The sequence below is a fragment of the Hemitrygon akajei genome, chromosome 6 (assembly GCF_048418815.1).
Source record: "Hemitrygon akajei chromosome 6, sHemAka1.3, whole genome shotgun sequence".
Lineage (NCBI taxonomy): Eukaryota > Metazoa > Chordata > Chondrichthyes > Myliobatiformes > Dasyatidae > Hemitrygon > Hemitrygon akajei.
In genome coordinates, this window is record NC_133129.1 from 13,608,673 (window position 1) to 13,630,248 (window position 21,576).

At 41.4% G+C, this 21,576-nt stretch overlaps 1 protein-coding gene across 6 annotated transcripts in view; it reads right to left on the reverse strand.

Annotated features, from left to right (window-relative positions):
• Positions 1 to 21,576, reverse strand: part of htt (huntingtin) — a 246,898-nt gene that overhangs the window by 202,538 nt on the left and 22,784 nt on the right. For all 6 annotated transcript variants that reach the window (XM_073047912.1, XM_073047911.1, XM_073047909.1 and 3 more), the window contains exons 3-8: positions 20,067 to 20,187; positions 18,652 to 18,711; positions 17,109 to 17,188; positions 15,747 to 15,885; positions 5,653 to 5,794; positions 208 to 386 (exon numbers count right to left, since the gene is read on the reverse strand). In XM_073047912.1, the coding sequence (XP_072904013.1) occupies positions 208 to 386; positions 5,653 to 5,794; positions 15,747 to 15,885; positions 17,109 to 17,188; positions 18,652 to 18,711; positions 20,067 to 20,187 (721 nt within the window). The remainder of the gene's footprint in view (positions 1 to 207; positions 387 to 5,652; positions 5,795 to 15,746; positions 15,886 to 17,108; positions 17,189 to 18,651; positions 18,712 to 20,066; positions 20,188 to 21,576) is intronic.

The window sequence follows — 21,576 nt, forward strand, 5'->3', positions numbered from 1 at the left end:
GTCCTCCCTCTTGCTCTAATTACACATATTTAAAATGGTTGATGAAATCAAGAGGGTGAAATTACACAAATTAACTTGATTCAGATAAAATGGACCACTGTTTTATCACTGAATTAACTGGAGACCAAACCAGAATCACTTTTTAAATTGACCGATTAAGAATTCATGTATTTCACAGCACAATTTAATTTGAGCCAAAGATGCTACCTGTACAAGCTGCTCCAAGGAAGGGGAGATTTCAGCCTCCTTCCTAGTCACACCAAAACTGCCCCGCAGGCTGGTGTCCTTCACTTGTTGCCTCAGTAACGGCATCAGGTAACGTAGGGTGAGCATTACCCCAAGGATAAGTGGAGTAGGTCGATCTTCTTCCACAGGAACCAAGAAGCCTACAAAGCAAGTAAGTACAGTTATGCAGACTTTTCAAACAAGTGAAACTACATGGTTAAGTACTACTGCTATGCACACATGAAGCTGGGTGTACTGCTTTTCAGATGGTGTGACAATATCAATATTTATTGAATATTGCCTATTTAATGAATTCCAACTGAGCCAATCCTTCCTTGTTCAGGTGACTGAAGACTTTGAATATTAAATTTTTAGTGTCCTGGTTTTATGTGACACTACATTGATTCCGAATCAGAATAAGATTCAGATTCATTACCATTAAGGTATGTCAGGGCACCACAGTAACACAGCAGTTAGCACGATGCTATTATAGCTCGGGGCATAGGTATTTGGAGTTCAATTCCATCCGTAAGAAGTTCGTACTTCCTTCCCACAAGTGCGCGAGTTTCCTTCTGGTGCGTCGGTTTCCTCCCATAGTTCAAACACGTATGGGTTAGTGGGTTAATTAATCATTGTGAATTTTGGCAAATATGAATGGGCAAGTGGGCAGCATTGCTTACATCTGGAAGAAAGAAGGGGGAATGGGGTGGTGGTGGAAGGATTGCTGAATGTATAATTAGTTACACAGCAGATTTTGTGACCATAGCTAAACTGTCCCTATCCTTAAAAGAAAAGAAAAACAAAGTACCTATCATTTCAGTTTCGAGATCCCAAGTCAGAAATAGAAGGGCGAGAAAACAAGTTGACTTTAAATTGGAAAGAAAATGGGTGAAGAATGGAATTTTTGCATTAGATCATCTGTCTGAAATAGGGCTTCAGTTTTTATATAACCATTAGCACAAAATGACCTGTTGGACAGGTCCAACATTTTACACTGCCCTGTAACATTGTTTCTTTTTTGTATTTTCCTGCTACAACTCTCACTTCCAAGTTTTTGTTCATTCTCTCTAGTCAACTCAAAGCTAAAATCAAGTTTGCATCTATAGTCTCATGTCTCCTTTTTATCTCATCAATTAAGAAACACATCATATTTCTATTTTTTCTACCAGAATGGAGGATCTAATCTTCATCCATATTATCTCCCATCTGCCATGTCCACTAAGCACATCTACATGACACACTGTCACAAGAAAGCAGCATCCATATTCAGGAACATCCACCTCCCAGGACATGATCTCTTCTCACTGTTGCCATCAGGAAGGAGTTAGAGGAGCCCCAGGACTCACACCCCCAGGTTCAGGAACAGTTATTACATCAGGCTCTTGAACCAAAGGGGATAATTTAACTCAACTTCACTTGGCCCCATCACTGAAATATTCTCACAACCTACGGACTTACTTTCAAGGACTCTTCAACTCCTGTTCTTGATATTTATTGCTTAATTATTATTATTTCTATTGTTTTGTATTTTCAGTTTGTCATCTTTTGCATACTGGTTGAATGTCCAAGTTGGTGCAGTCTTTCATTGATTCTGTTATGGCTATTATTTTATTATGGATTTTTAGTATGCCTGCAAGAAAATGAATCTCAAGGTTGTATATGGTGATGTATTCTGAACTTTTGATCTGCCATGCCCTCACCTATTCCATAATCTCTTTGAAGGCTCACTGCACCTTCCTCACAGCTCACACAGCTTCCTAGCTTTATACTGTATCTGACTTAAATAGACGATGAAAACTGGGGACCTACTTCAAATCCTTGTGTACTCCATTCATCACTACCTCCGCAAAACAACCTACTTTCAAGCAGGTTTCTTGGTCCATCACACCTCGATTATAGGGAAGGCAAATCAGCCACTATACCACCTGAAGTGCTTAAGGAGAGCAAATCTGTCCCAAAAATTGCTGGCCAACTTTTATCCATGTGCAATATAGAGAGGGCATACTGAATGACGACAGTTTGAACATGTCCAACATTTTACACTGCCCTGTAAACTGTTTTTTTTATATATTGAATTCTCCTGTAATAACAATTCTCACTTCCAGCTAAAGCAAGACAGATCAGAAAACAGTGAGCAGGATAGCTCAGCAATCATTGGGAGTTGTCATGGGCAAACCGAGTTTGAAACGGGGTCCAGAATCGACCATATGAACGAGAGGGAGGGGAGTGAGAAACTGCTTGAAAGATTAATGTTATGGTTTCTTCTGCCAACTTGTTTACCTTTTCCTCAAGAACACTTTGCCTGATTGTTAAGGTTCCTGCAGAAAGAGCAGGGCGGATGGACAGCTGGTGTCCAGCATGCGGCGCTAAAGCAGGTCCGCTGGGACACAGACAGACACACCACGAGACATGCAGTGTGGACACTGAATGAGCTTTGTTGCACCCACAGGAAGGTGGGGATTTTGGAGGATCGATTCGGGGAAATCGATCAGTGGCTCACAGTGTAAAAAGGTGCGACCAGTGGGGAATTATTTGTGTGTCCACCCTCGCCTGGGTGATAATTCCACCACTGAAGAACGGTCGTACTTGATATGGTCATAGTCGGTGACCAAAACAGGACTTCGGAAGACAACAGGAAGATCGACGGCATCACCTCTCACCAACATTACTCAAATATCTACCTCAAACTGAACTGAACTCTTCACCATCGTAAGACTCTATTCATTCACCCCTAGGTTTGACAGAGCCTAGTTTTGGTTCCTATTTCCACATTTCTGTATGTATATCATTGCTAACCTGTTTGATACATTTGCATTTCATAGTACTGTGTTGCATAGTTTACTAATAAACACGATTAGCTATTAGTAATACCAGACTCCACAAAGTGTTTTCCTTTTCTGCTGGTTCTTTAACCCGGTCACGGGGTACTATTGAACCTGGAGGCAATTTACAACTCTAGATGCCTACGGCACTGTATTAACATCATTAAGGACCCATCCTATCCAGGACACTGTTCAATCTCCTGCCATCTGGTAGGAGATACAGAAACATCTTAGCCAAGACAGTAAGACTAAAACATTGTTTCATCCTGAGGGCTGTAGTCCAACTGAATATTGCTACACCCTGGCTTGCCAATGGCCTTTAAATATTATGGACAATCGAAGTCACTTGCTGCACTTAAATATGGGATTTTTCTTTAATTAAGCAGTGCCACATGCATTAAATATGTTTTGCATGGACTGAAGTAGCAGCATTATAAATTAATATTCTAGTATTCCATAGCTAACAATGGAATACATCTCTATGACATAATAATCCTACATTGTTTATGAAGGATGCATTGAACTTAGGACAACACTAACCTTGTGGCAGTGCTAAATTGTGGCACAATAAGAGTAGCGGTTAACATGAATACACTACAGCTTTCGCTGCAAGTTTGGGGTTAAATTCCTTTTACTGTCTGTTCTCCCCATGACTACGTGCATTTCCTCCGGGTGCTCCCGTTTCTTCCCAGATTCCAAAGACGTACAGTTAGGGTGAGTGAGTTATGGGCATGTTATGTTGACACTTGCTGGACAATTCTCACTGATTTCATTGTATGCTTCAAAATACTTGCAAGAAATAGAGCAAAGCTACCGTTAGGACTAACACAAAGAAACCTATATAAACAATCCAACACTTTTACCCCCAGGCATCTATACAAGTTGCCCAAATTCCAAGAACAAATTTCAAAAATCAAGGTGAGTATACAGATAAAAAACAAAATCAGCAACTACAGGACAGCTGAAACAGTATTCAATTCTGATCTTGCTGGATAGCAATTCATGCATGTACACCAATGTTGTCACAGCCAGGGCAATTTCCTTATCAGTGTACATGAATATTCTCTAAACAAAACATGTGATTCTGTCATAATTCACCTTCACATCGTCTCAAGTGATTTATGACATTCAATTTAATTCAAGTTTCCTCTGACAGGAAGATCAAAGTTCAAAGTAAATTTGAACTTTAACTGGGATTCAGGATGGTTGGTATTTACAGGATTTACGGAGCAGTGCATAATTGGCCAGATGGGATGCACAGTGGGAGCCTACATCAAGGAGCACAGGAGGTGTGTATCCGTTTGGGTTACCCAACAAAATCGGCAGTAGCAGAACATTATATTCGCAATGACTATAGGATTGACTTCAACAGCACAAATATTGTTGCTGCTTCAGTATCTTTTGGGACCACCTGGTAATGGAAGCCATTGAAACATAGAGGAAAGGAATTTTAACAAAGACAAAGGCCTCACTCCAAGTAAGGACTGGAATTCGATTTTAAACAAGGTGGGGCATAGGAAACCTGACTGGATGAAGACCAACCACTCTCCCACTTGAAAATGCTGAGGACTCAATATGAGATATCCCAGACCCTGGCTCCCGAGCAGCAACATACCATTCGGGAATCTCATTCTTGCCCACAGAACCACCCGTCCGTTCCCCTAACTAACGAATCCCCCATCACCACAGCGTGCCTCATCTTCCCACCTCTTCCCTTCTGAGTCACAGACCCAAATGCTATGCCTTTTCTGTTAAGTCATCCTCCCCTTAACAGTATCCAAAGTGGTATGCCTGGTGTTGAAGGAGATGACCACAGGAATACTCTGCACTGGTTCCTTAACCCCATTCCCCTTCCTGACTGTCACCCAGTTTCCTGTGTCCTGCACCTTGGGTGTAACTACCTCTCTATAAGTCCTATCTATCACCCCTTCAGCCTCCCGAATGATCCAGAGTTCATCCAGTTCCGGCTCCAAATCCTTAATGTGGATTGTTAGAAACTGAAACTGGATGCACTTCTGGCAGTTGTAGCTGTCAGGGACACTACAGATCTCCATATCTTCCCACATCCCACAAGAGGAGAATTCAACTGTCCTGCCTGGCATCTCTACTGTCCTAGCTGAGCAGATATAAAGAAGGGAAGAAAAAAAAAACTTTGTTCTAGAGCTTTGTTTTTGTTATATCTGACTGAAATCTTTAAGAGCTAAAGCCTCAATGGTCTTGTATCATCACTGCCAATTTGAAAAACAAGCTCTCCACCACCCATTCATGGGGAACTAGGGTTGAGTAAAAATGCCCTGACCTATCTGCAAAACACACACCAATGCAAGAAACAATTGGAGCTCAAGAATATTTAATAGGCAAACTTCTAAGACCAATGGAGATGAGACTGCAGATGTCAGAATCTGGAGTAAGAAGTAATCTGCTGGAAAAACCAAGCAGGCTGAGCAGCGCTTGTTGGAGAGGGAAAGGAACTGTCAACATTTCAGGTCAAAACCTTGATGCAGATTTTCAACCTAAAATGTCAACAATTCCTTTCCCTCCCACAGATGTTCCTACAGATTTTTTTTTGCTTCTAATAATGATGTCTGAAGTATACTAGCCTTACCCAATATTACATTCAATAGCCAGGTGTAGAAGTATTGGGTTTTTCTTGAATGTTGACAGATGCTAACAGCAGAGCTGGCTGCGGTTCTACGTATGGTTGGAGAACTTGATTTAAGGTTCCCAATAAAGGTCTTCAAAAGCATCTGCAAATTTCAAAATACATACAAGATGATTAAAAACTACATTTCAGTTGAACAACAATCCTTGGAGAAATAGCATTAGGATCTGCTTTATATGAAACATAAATAAAAGTAAAGATGTAGTTTAACCTGGACTACTGTGAGGTATTGGCCTCTGGGAAGCCAACAGTAAAAGCAATGTATACAGTAAGTAGAAAGACCATTAGGACTACTGATGTACAGAGGGATCTTGGGGTGAAAGTCCACGGCTCCCTGAGAAGCACCACAAATGGAGAGGATGGATCTTTGTTCTATCCCAGGGAGAGAAGATGAGAGGCGAGGGGAGGGAAATGGATGAGATGCAATCAAGGGCTTTGTCAACAAAGGTAGAAGAGAAGCCATTGTTCAGGACAAAATTGTCCTCAGTTGACAAGAACTTTCATTCTGCTCTTCAGCTTTAGATGAACAGATAAGGTTGTTGACCTTGACAAAAGAAATGCAGGTTGGTATTTTTTCCTCTTTATTTTACTTCACATTTCAATTCATTTTTAGCACTGAAAAGGTTTTAATCAGTGTATTATTTATTTATTTTCTTTTTAAATCTGGTTTTTCAACCGTTCTTTAAATATCCAGAGATACAGCCCGGGGAGGGGGGGTGGAATTGTTTTGCCAGAATAAGTTTCATATCATGACTTTCCATAACTTAAGGCCATGACATCTGCACGTGTCAAGAAATGTATCCTCTACATAGCACCATCCAGAGACAGAGAAGCAGTTTCAGCGACAGGTTACTATCGATGCAATGCTCCTCAGACAGGATGAAGAGGTCAATACTCCCCAATGCCATTAGGCTTTACAACTCAACCGCCAGGACTTAAGAATTTTTTAAAGCTATTATTAATGCTTTTTGAGATAGTGATTTAGATGCATATCATATTTTTTACTGAGTTAAGTATTGTATGTAATTAGTTTTGCTACAACAAGTGTATGGGACATTGGAAAAAAGTTGAATTTCCCCATGGGGATGAATAAAGTATCTATCTATCTATATGGATTGTAAAAAAGCTGTTTGCCCTGAGATTAATTCCATGAGAGCAAATTTTATTCTACGTCACAAATCTGTGGCAGTGATTCTATAAGGTAAATTTTCATTGCAGGCCATGTGTATATTGAAACTTGCAGTGAAATTAGTTATTTGCGTCAATGATCAATAGCAAGGATGTGCTGGGGGCAGCCCACAAGTGTCACACACTTCCGGCATCAACATTGTATGCCCACAACTTACCAACCTTATTGTATACATCTTTGGACTGTGAGTGGAAACCCATACAGTTACAGTGAAAACGTGAAAACTCCTTACAGACAGCGGTGGAAATTGAATTCTAGTTTTACAGCTGGTGCAGTAAAGCATTACACTGCAAGATCGAATTCTGTGTCACTGTATTCAAGATCAATTCAAATAACTCAAAAGCTTCAGGAAGGCCTGGGGATAGGACCTTGCAATAAATCTCGTCATCATTGGAGGCCATTTCCACCTCAGAAGACAGCTGTTTTTGGCTAGAGTTGCAACAAATCAAGGGAACCTCAGGAACTCCACATGGTGAAATTAACCAAGATCCATCCTAATCTCACAGAATATTCTTTATTTATTTCTTGAGATGCAACATGGAATAGGCCCTTTGAGCTGTGCCACCCAGCAATCCCCCAATTTGACCCTAGCCTAATCACAGGACAATTTACAATGACCAATTAACCAATCAACTGGTACATCTTTGGACTGCGGGAGGAAACTGGAGCACCCAGAGGAAACCCACGCGGTCATGCAGAGAATGCATAAACTCTTTACAAGCTGTGGCAGGAATTGTAGTAAGAAATTATTTGTGCATTTTACAGAACCTGAGGATGCCTTATTATCTACAAGATTGAAGGCACTGTCACTCAAGTGTAAACAAAAAATGTTTTTTTTGCATTATAAAGCATGTTTGCAGTTTCAAATACAAAAAGCCACTCGTATTTGTCTGTCATCTCATAAACAGTGCCTCTCAACTGCAAACTTAAAGCTGTATAATTACTAAAATATCTGGAACAAGGTCTAAAAATGATGGTATTTTCAAGACAGTTCTGAAAGCTGTGCTAATCTTAAGAAAGAGGCCAGATCAGAAAAAAATACATGACATCAGTCACCACATTTAGCTCATGATGCACCACTGCATTCCCCAGACATCAGTGACAACACACGAGCTGTTCTGGCATGTTTACAATTCAGACTTAACAAGAGCAGTCAGAAAGCTAGCTACTTCACACCACTCGAACAGAGATCTAAATAAAAGAGCTGACAGACTTCTTATTAAACTTAACTTTCAATAAGTTAACGACAATACTGAGAGCCCCTTAAGGGCCCTTTGGTTAATAATCATTTCACTGAGACCAAGACCCTATATTAAACTACTTTTGCTCAGAAAATAAACCACCTAGTTCTCAAAGTCCTTAAGTTAAAGAAGCATGGGGGAAAAGTCTGACCCTTTCTCAAAGCATGCCAGGCATTGATTAGATACATGTCCCATTCCAGTCTTGTCAATATTCCCCATTTTCAGATATCTTTAAACAGTTAAAATTTGCAGATTGCTTATCATTCTTTTGGTTGATCACCTACCAACACCTGGACTGACAATCATCCGCCAAGACCCAATGTGCTGCACTGGAAATACACACATGGAACTACTTTGACTTGGGTTTACTTAACAGATTTATAAGCCGTGAAATTTCATTTCAATTCCGTGAAAATAGAGCCATAAAACTGAGTCAAAAAGAGCTTTCTAATTATTTTATTCCAAATTTTCCAGCTCTAATTTTAATGCAGTACCCACTTTATTCCAGCTTCCTTCACCAGAGGAAATGATTTTCTCCTGTCTACCAACAGACTAATTTCCAGTAAGTAATATTTGATTTTTTACATGCATTTCATACATTTTAGAAGATGAAGATACAATTAATATTTACAAGGTATTTAATCTAGGACTAGAAGTACAAGCTAAAAAATTAGTGCCAAGGTTTTTGAAAGGGAAGCTAATGAACACCTTCAGAATCAGATTTAGTCTCAATGAAATATGTCATGAACATCAATTTCTCCTTCCAGTAAAAAAAAAGTTCCTCCCCCTCCGCTCTTCTTCCATTCCACACTCCGGGCTCTTACTACTTCTCATCTGCCTATCACCTACCCCTGGATCCCCTCCTCTTCCTATGTCCACTCTCCTCTCCAATCAGATTGTTTCCCCTCCAGTCCTTTATCTTTTCTACCAACCTCACTTCAAGTAAAGTCAAGTCACTTTTTATTGTCGTTTCGAACATAACTGCTGGTACAGTACACAGTAAAAACAAGACAACGTTTTTCAGGACCATGTGTACAAAAACTAGACTGAACTACGTAAAAACAACACAGAAAAAACTACACTAGACTACAGAGCTGCCCAGGACTGCATAAAGTGCACAAAACCGTGAAGGCATTACAATAAATAATAAACAAGACAGTAGGCATAGTAGAGGGCAGTAAGTTGGTGTCAGTCCAGACTCTGGGTATTGAGGAGTCTGATGGCTTGGGGGAAGAAACTGTTACATAGTCTGGTCGTGAGAGCCCTAATGCTTCGATGCCTTTTCCCAGATGGCAGGAAGGAGAAGAGTTTGTATGAGGGTGCATGGGGTCCTTCATAATGCTGTTTGCTTTGTGGATGCAGCGTGTAGTGTAAATGTCTGTAATGGTGGGAAGAGAGACCCCGATGATCTTCTCAGCTGACCTCACTATCTGCTGCAGGGTCTTGCGATCCAAGATGGTGCAATTTCCCAACCAGGCAGTGATGCAGCTGCTCGGGATGCTCTCAATACAACCCCTGTAGAATGTGATGAGGATGGTGGGTGGGAGATGGACTTTTCTCAGCCTTCGCAGAAAGTAGAGACGCTGCTGGGCTTGCTTTGCTATGGAGCTGGTGTTGAGGGACCAGGCGAGATTCTCCGCCAGGTGAACACCAAGAAATTTGGTGCTCTTAACGATCTCTACCAAGGAGCCATCGATGTTCAGTGGGGAGTGGTCGCTCCATGCCCTCCTGAAGTCAACAACCATCTCTTTTGTTCACATTCAGAGACAGGTTGTTGGCTCTGCACCAGTCCGTTAGCCACTGCACCTCCTCTCTGTAAGCTGACTCGTCGTTCTTGCTGATGAGACTCACCACAGTCGTGTCATCGGCGAACTTGATGATGTTGTTCGAGCTGTGTGTTGCAGCACAGTCATGGGTCAGCAGAGTGAACAGCAGTGGACTGAGCACACAGCCCTGGGGAGCCCCCGTGCTCATTGTGATGGTGTTGGAGATGCTGCTCCCGATCCGGACTGACCGAGGTCTTCCAGTCAGGAAGTCTAGGATCCAGTTGCACAGGGAGGTGTTCAGGCCCAATAGACTCAGCTTTCCGATCAGTTTCTGAGGGATGATTGTGTTGAATGCTGAACTGAAGTCTGTGAACAGCATCTGAATGTATGTATCTTTTTTGTCCAGGTGGGTTAGGGCCAGGTGGAGGGTGGTGGCAATGATGTCGTCTGTTGAACGGTTGGGACAGTACGCAAACTGCAGGGGGTCCAGTGAGGGGGGCAGCAGGGTCTCGATGTGCCTCATGACAAGCCTCTTGAAACACTTCATGATGATGGATGTGAGTCCAATGGGACGGTAGTCATTGGGGCAGGACACTGAAGACTTCTTCGGCACAGGGACGATGGTGGCGGCCTTGAAGCACATTGGAACGATGGCGCTGCTCAGGGAGATGTTGAAGATGTCAGTGAGAACATCTGCTGGCTGGTCTACACATCCTCTAAGCACTCTACCAGGAATATTGTCTGGTCCAGCAGCCTTCCGTGGGTTGACTCTGCACAGTGTTCTCACATCGGCCACGGTGAGACACAGCACCTGGTCATTTGGAGGAGGGGTGGACTTCCTCGCCGCCATGTCATTTTCCATCTCAAAATGAGCGTAGAAGTTGTTCGGCGCATCCGGGAGTGAGGCATCTCACACACACAGTCAGGTGATGTTGTCCTGTAATTGGTGATGTCCTGAATGCCCTTCCACATGCACCGCGTGACACCGCTGTCCTGGAAGTAGCTGTGGATTCATTGGGCGTGTGCACACTTTGCCCCTCTGATGGCCCGGGAAAGTTTGGCCCTCGCTGTTGTTAAAGCTGCCTTGTTGCCTGCTTAGAAGGCGGAGTCACAGTTCCTCAGCGGCGCACGCACCTCTGCAGTCATCCATGGTTTCTGGTTAGCGCGTGTAGTGATGGTCTTGGACACAGTGACGCCACAGTGACTTCATCTATCACATTCTAGCTATCCTCCTTCCTCATCCCCCAACCTTTTTATTCTGGCATCTTCCCTTCCTTTCCAGTCCTGAAGAAGGGTATCAGCCCAAAACGTCAACTGCTTATTAAACGGCCTGACTTGCTGAGTTCCTACAGCATTGTGTGTGTGTGTGTTGCATTGGATTTCCAGCATCTACAGACTTTCTCATGTTCATGTTGTGAATTTTGCTGTTTTGCGACAATAGTACAGAGCAATGCATAAAATATACTATAAATTACAAGCATAACAGTTCAAAAAGAGAGAAAATTAGTGAAGTCACGTTCATGGACCATTCAGAAATCTGATGGCTGAGGGGAAGAAACTTCCTAAAATGTTGACTGCGTTTTCAGGAACCTTCACATGCAAAACAGTAGAACACATCTGCAATTGCTCTTTCACAATCACACAGATGAAATGCTCATTCCAGATCTGAGATAAACTACTTAATATTGTCTAATGCTGAGGCTATGAATCAGTCAAAGATTGATAATGGGCCAGTAACAGTAACCTCAGTGACAGCAAATTCAGTCAAGGAGCTAAATAGCCTACACGTGGTCTAGTGTTTACTTCATATATGGTACAAAAGGATGGATGTCTGTTTCAATGCAGTGAGACACGCACCATTATGATGGGTTCAAAAGGCAGCATCCATCGTTAAGGACCTCCATCACGTAGGCCATGCCCTCTTCTCATGACTACCATCCGGGAGGTGGTACGGGAGCCGAAAGGCACACACTTCTCATTGTTGGAACAGTTTCTTCCCCTCCACCATCGGATATACTAACATGCTATGAACCTCAATATTTTGCTCTTTTTGCACTTTTTTTGGTATGTCTTATTGTAACTTTCATAATGCATTGAACTATATTGCTGCCACAAAACAAATTTCATGACATATTTCAGTGATAATAAAACTGATGCTGATTCATTAATTGTTGATAAACATTCAGTAAAACTAATCCCACATTATATATCAAGAGCAAATACGAGGAAATCTGCAGATGCTGGAAATTCAAACAACAACACACACAAATGCTGGGGGAACACAGCAGGCCAGGCAGCATCTATAGGGAGAAGCGCTGTCGACGTTTCGGACCGAGACCCTTCATCGGGACTAACTGAAAGGAAAGATAGTAAGAGATTTGAAAGTAGTGGGGGGAGGGGGAAATGCAAAATGATAGGAGAAGACCGGAGGGGGTGGGGTGAAACTAAGAGCTGGAAAGGTGATTGGCGAAAGTGATACAAAGCTGGAGAAGGGAAAGGATCATGGGACGGGAAGCCTCAGGAGAAAGAAAGGGGAGGGGAGGAAGCACCAGAGGGAGATAAAGAACAGGCAAACAACTAAGTATGTCAGGGATGGGGTAAGAAGGGGAGGAGGGGCATTAACGTAAGTTAGAGAAGTCAATGTTCATGCCATCAGGTTGGAGGCTACCCAGCCGGTATATAAAGTGTTGTTCCTCCAACCTGAGTTTGGATTCATTTTGACAATAGAGGTGGCCATGGATAGACATATCAGGATGGGAATGGGACGTGGAATTAAAATGTGTGGCCACTGGGAGATCGTGCTTTTTCTGGCGGACCGAGCGTAGGTGTTCAGCGAAACGGTCTCTCAGTCTGCGTCGGGTCTCACCAATATATAAAAGGCCACACCGGGAGCACCGGATGCAGTATACCACACCAGCCGACTCACAGGTGAAGTGTCGCCTCACCTGGAAGGACTGTCTGGGGCCCTGAATGGTGGTGAGGGAGGAAGTACAAGGGCAGGTGTAGCACTTGTTCCATTTACAAGGATAAGTGCCAGGAGGGAGATCAATGGGAAGGGATGGGGGGGACGAGTGGACAAGGGAGTCACGTAGGGAGCAATCCCTGCGAAAAGCAAAAAGGGGGGGGGGAGAGGGAAAAACGTGTTTGGTAGTGGGATCCCGTTGGAGGTGGCGGAAGTTACGGAGAATTATATGTTGGACCTGGAGGCTGGTGGGGTGGTAGGTAAGGACAAGGGGAACCCTATCCCGAGTGGGGTGGCGGGTGGATGGGGTGAGGGCAGGTGTGCAGGAAATGGGAGAGATGAGTTTGAGAGCAGAGTTGATGGTGGACGAAGGGAAGCCCCTTTGTTTAAAAAAGGAAGACATCTTTCGTCCTGGAATGAAAAGCCTCATCCTGAGAGCAGATGCGGCGGAGATGGAGGAATTGTGAGAAGGGATAGCCTTTTTGCAAGAGACAGGGTGGGAAGAGGAATAGTCCAGGTAGCTGTGAGAGTCTGTAGGCTTATAGTAGATATCAGTAGATAGGCCGTCTCCAGAGATGGAGACAGAAAGATCAAGAAAGGGGAGGGAGGTGTCGGAAATGGACCAGGTAAATTTGAGGGCAGGGTGAAAGTTGGAGGCAAAATTAATGAAGTTGACGAGCTCAGCATGCGTGCAAGAGGCAGCGCCAACAGCGCTTCTCCCTATAGATGCTGCCTAGCCTGCTGTGTTCCACCAGCATTTTATGTGTGTTGTTGCCCACATTATGTATGTATGCTTTGAAGCACAAATTGGGTACAGTAGTTAATCTTACTTGTATATTGTAACAATCAGAAGTTTCAATTGAGTGCAGAAAGAAAGAGATTAAACCTCAACCTAATAGCTTGGAACCGAAACTGAAACCAGGTGAAAAATGTCTGAGAACTGGCATCAATTAAAGTTACCATGACATTGGCGAACTGTGGTGAAAAGCCAACCATTTCACTAAAGCCTTTGCAGGCACCGTGTATCTTTTTTTTTTGTCCATCTGTATTGTTTATTTTGGGTAATTTGTCATGTGGGTCAGGACGTGGTAAAAGTGAAGAGTATAGTTACACATTCACACTTTGTCTTTAGTTAGATTTCATCTGGTGAGAACAAGGGATAGGCCAGGGGAATTATGATTTTTTTTTGTTGACTGCTTAACGCTAATGCCCAAGAACATTAATTTCTCTATTACATTTAAGAATGTTTGAACTGCTTATTTTGTTATATCACTAGATTGTTTCATTAGTTTTTCTATCATGACAAGCTTGTTCATCTTAATTGGTTTCTTAATAAAGAATCAAATTTACTTTCTTCAACATAGAACTTCATTATTTTTGGAGTGTATCTTACAGTGTCTACCCCTGTGCTTAGCCCTGAGCAGTTTTGGTTTGTTTTCAAGTAACAACTACGGTCTTAATCAGCAAAACTTACTGACTTCGTATAGCATGGCCTATGTGACCCAAGTCTTAAGTCAAAACAACTGACTCTGAACTACCCTGTGTATTTATGAACACTATTTAAGGAAAAAGCAGCTGTTGCCTGTGAGGACACATGGGATTAACAATAAATGTCTATAGAGCCTCCATCTTAGAGAATGAATAGACAAGAGCAGGCCACCATCAACAGAAATATTGTTCCACAAGTGAATTACATTATAAAAGTAATCAAATGGATGTTGAAGTCTACCCTTTCAGATACTCACAACAGAAACTGTCATGGTTATGGGCTTTCAACATTGAAACAAAATAGCAAAGCCATGTGAAGAGGAAATACAGTCACACAGACATAGCAGCAACCCCAGAGGTTGTTCAAATCGGTAACATCACTTTTAGGAGTTCTGAATTGAATTCTGCGGATCATCCCAAAAGCATAAAAGATAGACGAGAATTAGAGAAGGCACTATTAAGTATAATCATGAAGGAAATGAGGACTAAAGATGATAATGGTGGGAGGACAGTGGTTAAAGTATAGCACCAGAGGGCTAGCACTAAAGAAAGTCATTCTCACAAGTCAAGCTCAAGGAACCTGGCACAAATTAATGACCATTTCATGGACCTGTACCACAGAGCACTATACAATGCACTTGGTCATTAGAAATGAGCAAGCAACTTATAGGAGATTGAATGTTCAAAAGAAAAATGTTTGTCTTCCTTTACATTAACTAAAACAGCAAACTGGACAACTGCTCACATTATTGCCAACATCCTGAAATAAAATTTGCCTTAATATTACAAAGCATCAAAATTTTCCCTAAATTGCCAGCATGGTCAAGTTCCAAATTAAACTAAAAATCAAGGTTTCAACTTCCACTAAGATACTGACATCAAATCGCTCCAGTTGTTGGGTGGCACAGTAGTACAGTGTTTACCATAATGCTTTACAGTGCCAACGATCAGGGTTCAATTTTTGCCACTGTCTGTTAGAATTTTATATGTTCTCCCCATCACGAGAGATTCCTCCGGATTCTCTGGTTTGCTCCCACGTTCAAAATACCCAGGTTAGGGTTAGTAAGTGTGGACAAACTATATTTTCACCAAAAGCATGGCAACACTTGAGGGCTGCTCCAAGCATACCCTCAGATGTGGTCATTGATGCAAAACAACAAATTTCACTTTGTTTACATCTGACAAATAAAGCCAATCTCTTTAGTCTGTTATTTATTGAATTGTACCCTGCTTACTTCAGGAGTATATTTAAATACAACTTAAAAGAAATTTAGTAAAAATATATCAATTATACATCAATACCACAGCCTGAAGTTGCGCATGGAAAAGTTTTTTGTTGAGGGAGGGAGGTTATTACTAAAAATAATGCAATGTCTTTTAAGTGGCAGTACCTTAATTTCACCGTCATTGGCAAAGTTGCCCAAAGCTGCCATGATCTTTGGAACGGCACCAGCCAGTGTCTCCTGCACAGATTCCTCTGATCGCTTGCTGATCCGAGCCAGGCAGGGAAGCAGATTCACCAGATAGGGCCTAGTAAAGGAGGAAATGTGGGGATTAAATAAAAGCAATTTTACTCAAACAGGACCAAAAAAAAAATCAATAATTCCAAATACAAACTCTTAGGCTTGAGTGCAAGATATTTTAGATATACCAGTTACTCAATTTATAAAACTCTATAACATTCAATAATAGGTATTTACAGAGCTTATTCTGCAGATGACCAATAGAAAACAATTAAGTTTCAAATTTGAATTGACAGATTAAATTGACGCTGCCTGACTTGGTTTCTTAAATTGTTATATAAAGGCAGCAGGAAACAGGAAATCAGGATTACTTCAGACTTACAATACCCAAATTGAAGACAGGTGAGTCAACTCTATCAGCTTAATTATAACACCTTACTAAACACTGGAGGGGCGAAGGCTTACAAAGGGCATGATTAAAAAGAAGTTCAACATTAGAAGCCTTGGCTGAAACATTCTCTTGTTACATTCACTCTTCTCAGCCACAGAATATTCACATGAACCTGAGTGATTAACAAGATAAAATGCTATCACTTCTTGACTAATTTTCTTTTCCTCAGAGGTGCCAATGAGTGCTGCTGTATATGGGGGCTAAATAAGCAGGCAAAATAACAGAAAAAAACTGGAAGAATCCAGCTAGTCAGACAGCACCTGTGCAAGAAGAAAGCAGTTAGCATTTCAGGTCAGTGACCTTTCTGCAGCACTCCTGTGGGGAGGGGGCAGGGAGAAGAGTGGAGAATTTGCTATTTCAGACCAGAATTGGGGAGGGCGGGGGTAAGGAGTGAGTCTGACTAAAGCCTACATGGTCACAGCAGATTCTGTACATGCTGGAAAAACACAGCAAACACAAAATACTGGAGGAACTCAGCAGGTCAGGCAGCATCTATGTATAAATGCATAAACAGTTGATGTTTTGGGCCAAGACCCTTCATTCAGACCTACATGGACACTGTTTAAAACAGGTTAGAGATGAGGACCATGAGTGCTAACTATTAGCAAACATTTTAAAAGAAATTGGATGACAGAAAATAACCTGAATCCTGAGGTAAATGAATGACATAAAAATTTCCTGCACCCAAATTCAGTTGTGCTTTAGAAGCCATTGTGTTTGAAATGGGAACAGAATTTGTAGACTTGAACACAAAGTCCTCACAACATCAAGCTGGTATTGCTATTCCAATATAAAGGCAGCAACAAATTACAAATGATATATGTGATTCTGTAACTGACCTACACTTCTGTGGACGAACAAGATGAGCCAGCTCAGCAAATCTCCAAAGTGCAGCCCGCAAGCTTCTCGATGAGCCATTCTGCGTAGCGGAGGAAAAGAACAACCGTGTTGAAAAGTGAATGACAATGCACCAACGCACCTCTCAAATCTACTATTACTTCCAAGAAACAAATCACAAAATCCATAGAAACATCATCAAATCCTTTTAGTCACACATATTATCACTGTTGCTGGGTCATAGAATTGGAGCTCCCAGAGGCTTATGCAATACCTTCACCCTGTGGGTGGTAAAAGCACTCAATTCATTTCCTGAGAAGTTAGTGAAGTCTCAGGAGCTGAAAATACCTTGGGGGAACAAAACTGTTAAGAGTTGTTAAAATATTAAAGGATTTGAAAGTTAGTGCAACTAAAGGGAGCCAAGGTGAAATATGATCAGCTACGAATGAATGGAATAAGACACAAAAGGGACTGAACTGTCTACTTCCAAATTTCCTATGTTCTTGTAAAGGGGTGGAAATTTTTCATAAGGAATAAAACAAGTGTTCTTTATATTCTAATCTGGTCAAACTTACAGGTGGAAGAGGGAGGGCAAAGTATAAGCTATTAAATTGGAAAGTAATGGCTAAAAAGGCATTTTATAAGCATAATTGTCACTCATACACTAGTTTACCAGTTGCCTCCCAAGAGAGTGTAACAATGGGCATCATGTACAGGTAACATCAGTAATATTCAAGTCTTGTTAGTATTTACCTGGTAATTCCAACATCACTGATCAGCCCAATTGAGATTTCCAACAAAGAACCTAGCTAAAAAGCTACAGATTATAATAAATTTGTTTCTAGTCCAGAGTCTGTTATACAATCACTGATATAATACCGTAATTATTTTCTCCCAAAACATGACTTTCCATTAGTTTTAAAGCTACACAGCTTTAAACTAATCAGCCTGCATGAAGCAGTTCACCTCCTAGTCACTTTGCCATCATATCTAATCATACTGTTAGCCTACTAAATTGTTTGAATTTAGCATCTGTTCACTTCTGGTACAAACAAGAATCAAGGATGAATGAGGTAGCACTGAAATGTTGGGGACAAGAGAGGTCACATCTATGTTTTCAGGTGGATAAAGTTGACCCAATGACAGCATACTGACAAGAGTTCAAGATCATTATCTTTGACAACTCCAGTTCAAATGCAAATCTTTATTTTAATTTCTATATTGGAATAAATGCTGATTCAGAACAACTCATTTGTTAAAATGTATAGGTACTGAAGGTGAGAAATTAAAACCAGCACAAAGACAAATTTTATTCTGCTAAAATTTTTAAAAATGTGTTCTGCTGTATGGTTCAATAAATCACACTGAAAGATGAATAAGATTTCAAAACCACACAAGGAGTTTTGAAAATGGAGCTCCATTTGGCCAGGTTTGAGCAGCTAAACTCCCAATGTTCCATAAACATACATGACATTTTAATATTTTACTTCAGATAATTATATCATAAAACTATTTTTGTAAACACCCTTCTAATTGCTAACCAACCTTTTTAATTTCTTTATATAATTCCAGTTGTAACCGTGGTAGGTTTGAGTCAGTCAAGGCCTGTTAAGTAAAAAGTTGATTATGAATAAATTTCTCACAATATTTAAAAAATTCTGCAAACACAAACTTCAAGTATTAGTGTTGGGACTATTCCATTTAATTATGTAAATAGAACACAAATAAAACAAGATTACAGAACAATATTTACATTTGATAGCATCACAGGACAAAAATCACACCCCAATCTCTTAATCAACACCAATATATGTAGAATGTATTATTTTCAAAACATTTTCTTATATTACAGCTTTAATAGTTCAAAATCTACCATAGAAAGCAGTTATAAATACATAAATTGAGACATTCATTTCCCCAATCTGTTTCACCACAGAGGTTAACCCATCAAAACATTTTTCTGTCTTAAAATATTAAAAATCTCTTCTTCAGCTGACCATTAAGGAAGAGACAATGCCAAATATTTACAATTGGCGATAACACCATAAGACATAGTGGGCCAAATGGCGGGAGAATGTGGTTGAGAGGGCTAATAAATCAGCCTTGGTGGAATGACAGTGCAGACTCAGTGGGCCAAATGGCCTAATTCTGCTCCTGAGTCTGCACTGCCATTCCACCAAGGCTGATTTATTAGCCCTCTCAACCACATTCTCCCGCCTTTGCCACATGACCTTTGACAATCTTACTAAACAAGAACCAATCAACCTCCCCTTTAAATATACTGAACCCAACAACTTGACCTCCACAGCCATCTGTGGAAATTAATTCCACAGACTCATCACCACCTGGCTTGTATGTGTGGGGCGGTGTGGAATTTCATCTCATCTCTTATCTTTAAACAGAGAGGCTTTATTCTAGGTTCTCCCAGATCTCTCCACATCACCCCTCAGAATCACTGCACAACAAACATGAAGGAGCACAGATCATCTTTGTTGGGGAGTGAGGCAAGAAAGATAAGTGCAAAGCTGAAGAAATCGAGGGAAGAAGCATTGGGGAGTGAGGCAAGAAAGATAAGTGCAAAGCTGAAGAAATCGAGGGAAGAAGCATTAGAATCCAAGCAGACTGCAGAACAAAATAATTTGAAAGTAAGGGAGAGAATCTTGCGAAGCCAGAAGCCATTGCAAGTCAGTGGGCAAAGAAATGACAAATGACATAACTTGCAGAAAAAGAAGCATGGATACAGGCTTCAATAGAGAAACAGACAGAGGACCATAGGCTATCTGGTCACGTACCCGCCACATTCTCATAGACTTTCATAACATTCACACGCCAGCTTACCCTTATTGCCACTGATTAACAACTATTTTGTCACAGAAATGAATTTAATGTGCAAGTATAGAAAACAAAATCAGAACATCAAAGCCTCCCAAGCAGCAGGAATGAAGCCATGTGCAACTTACCTTAATAATTTTATTTAAACATTCATCTGCCACCATCCGGACATCAGACTCTGCATCATCACAACACAGCAAAAACATTTCCATTGCAATTCCCAACAACTTCTGAAATTCTGGCGAGTTCCTAAGTAAATGAGGAACTGTAATTAGAAACACATTTTTCTCCAAAATCAAGATTGTAAATAACATTTATGCCACACACCCCCCACACTAGATAGCCTCACATCCTTCATAAGCAATGAGAAACTAGCTCATACAACAGTAAAAAATCTGAAGAACATTTTGCTGTTGTGTGACAAGAGTTATTCAAAAGGCTTTGAAATAAACCATGCAGGATAGTGAAACAAATAATCAAAACATTTCCAATGGTAGGTTTTCGGAAGCACCTTAAAGAAAAAGTGTTGGAAGGATTTAAGAAGTGAATCCCAGAGCTACTGTCCTCAGCATCTGAAATGATAACAAACTGACACCTGGGTGTGTGGCCGAGGTTAGTACTGAAGAGCAGAATACCTCTGATAGGCTCAAGGCTAAGCCATGGAAAAAGTTTTAATAATCAAGATGTCAGAGCACTACCATTCCTTAGTGATACTGACCAAAACTGTTCCGGGCATGCATAACATTGTACATGCAGAAATAGTGCACCAGGTGTGAAAGATCTGTGCAGTCAAAAAGTATAGCTGTGCTCAATGCAATACCCCTTTAAGGGCATCAAGTACAATTACTCAGTAGGTCAGGCATCATCAATGGATGGGGATAAATAGTCAATGTTTCAGGTAGAGACCTTTCTGGTAAGATGGTAGCACGCTCAGACGCAGCAGCTTCTACAGGGCCAACCAAAGGAGCTATTGTCTTTTTTTTACAATTTCAAGACCCTGCTGGACATTAGGAACTTGAAGAACTGCAGGTCTACCTCATCAGCGAGTTGCTTATTGGCGGGAAACCGAAGGAGCTGGACTTGTTGCGGCCCATACCGCTGCCTACATCAGAGAGGTGTCGAAGTAGGTACACAAAGGTGGTGGGCAATCTAAGAGCAAGTGCTTTTCTTGTCACTGCAAGATCCTGCTGGACATTATTAATGTGGAACACTCCAAGTCCAACTCACTGACCTATTGGCGAACAGTGGGGGTGAATGGTAGGGGAGCTGCGTGACCTCGGTCACAGTGTGGACTAGACCCCCAAGCCACAGCGTCACCAGTTTGCAGCTGTCCAGGAGATTGCACCAGAGTCAGTGTGCTCCAACTGGAGTGCTGGAAGCAGTGTGGTGTGGTGTACATGCTGGAGTCAGTGCCACTTTGCCTCAGCACAAGACAAACTCTAGTGTGTTCAATTGCAGACTACTGCAACATTCATGGGCACAGGACCTTGGACTAGATATTTTGTGTGACTGTATTTTACTACTGTCTTATATGTTCTATATATTTTTTGTGTTGTGTATGACTGTTGGTACTATGTTCTGCACCTTGGCCCTGGAGTAACGCTGTTATGTTTGGCTAGATTCATGTATGGCTGAATG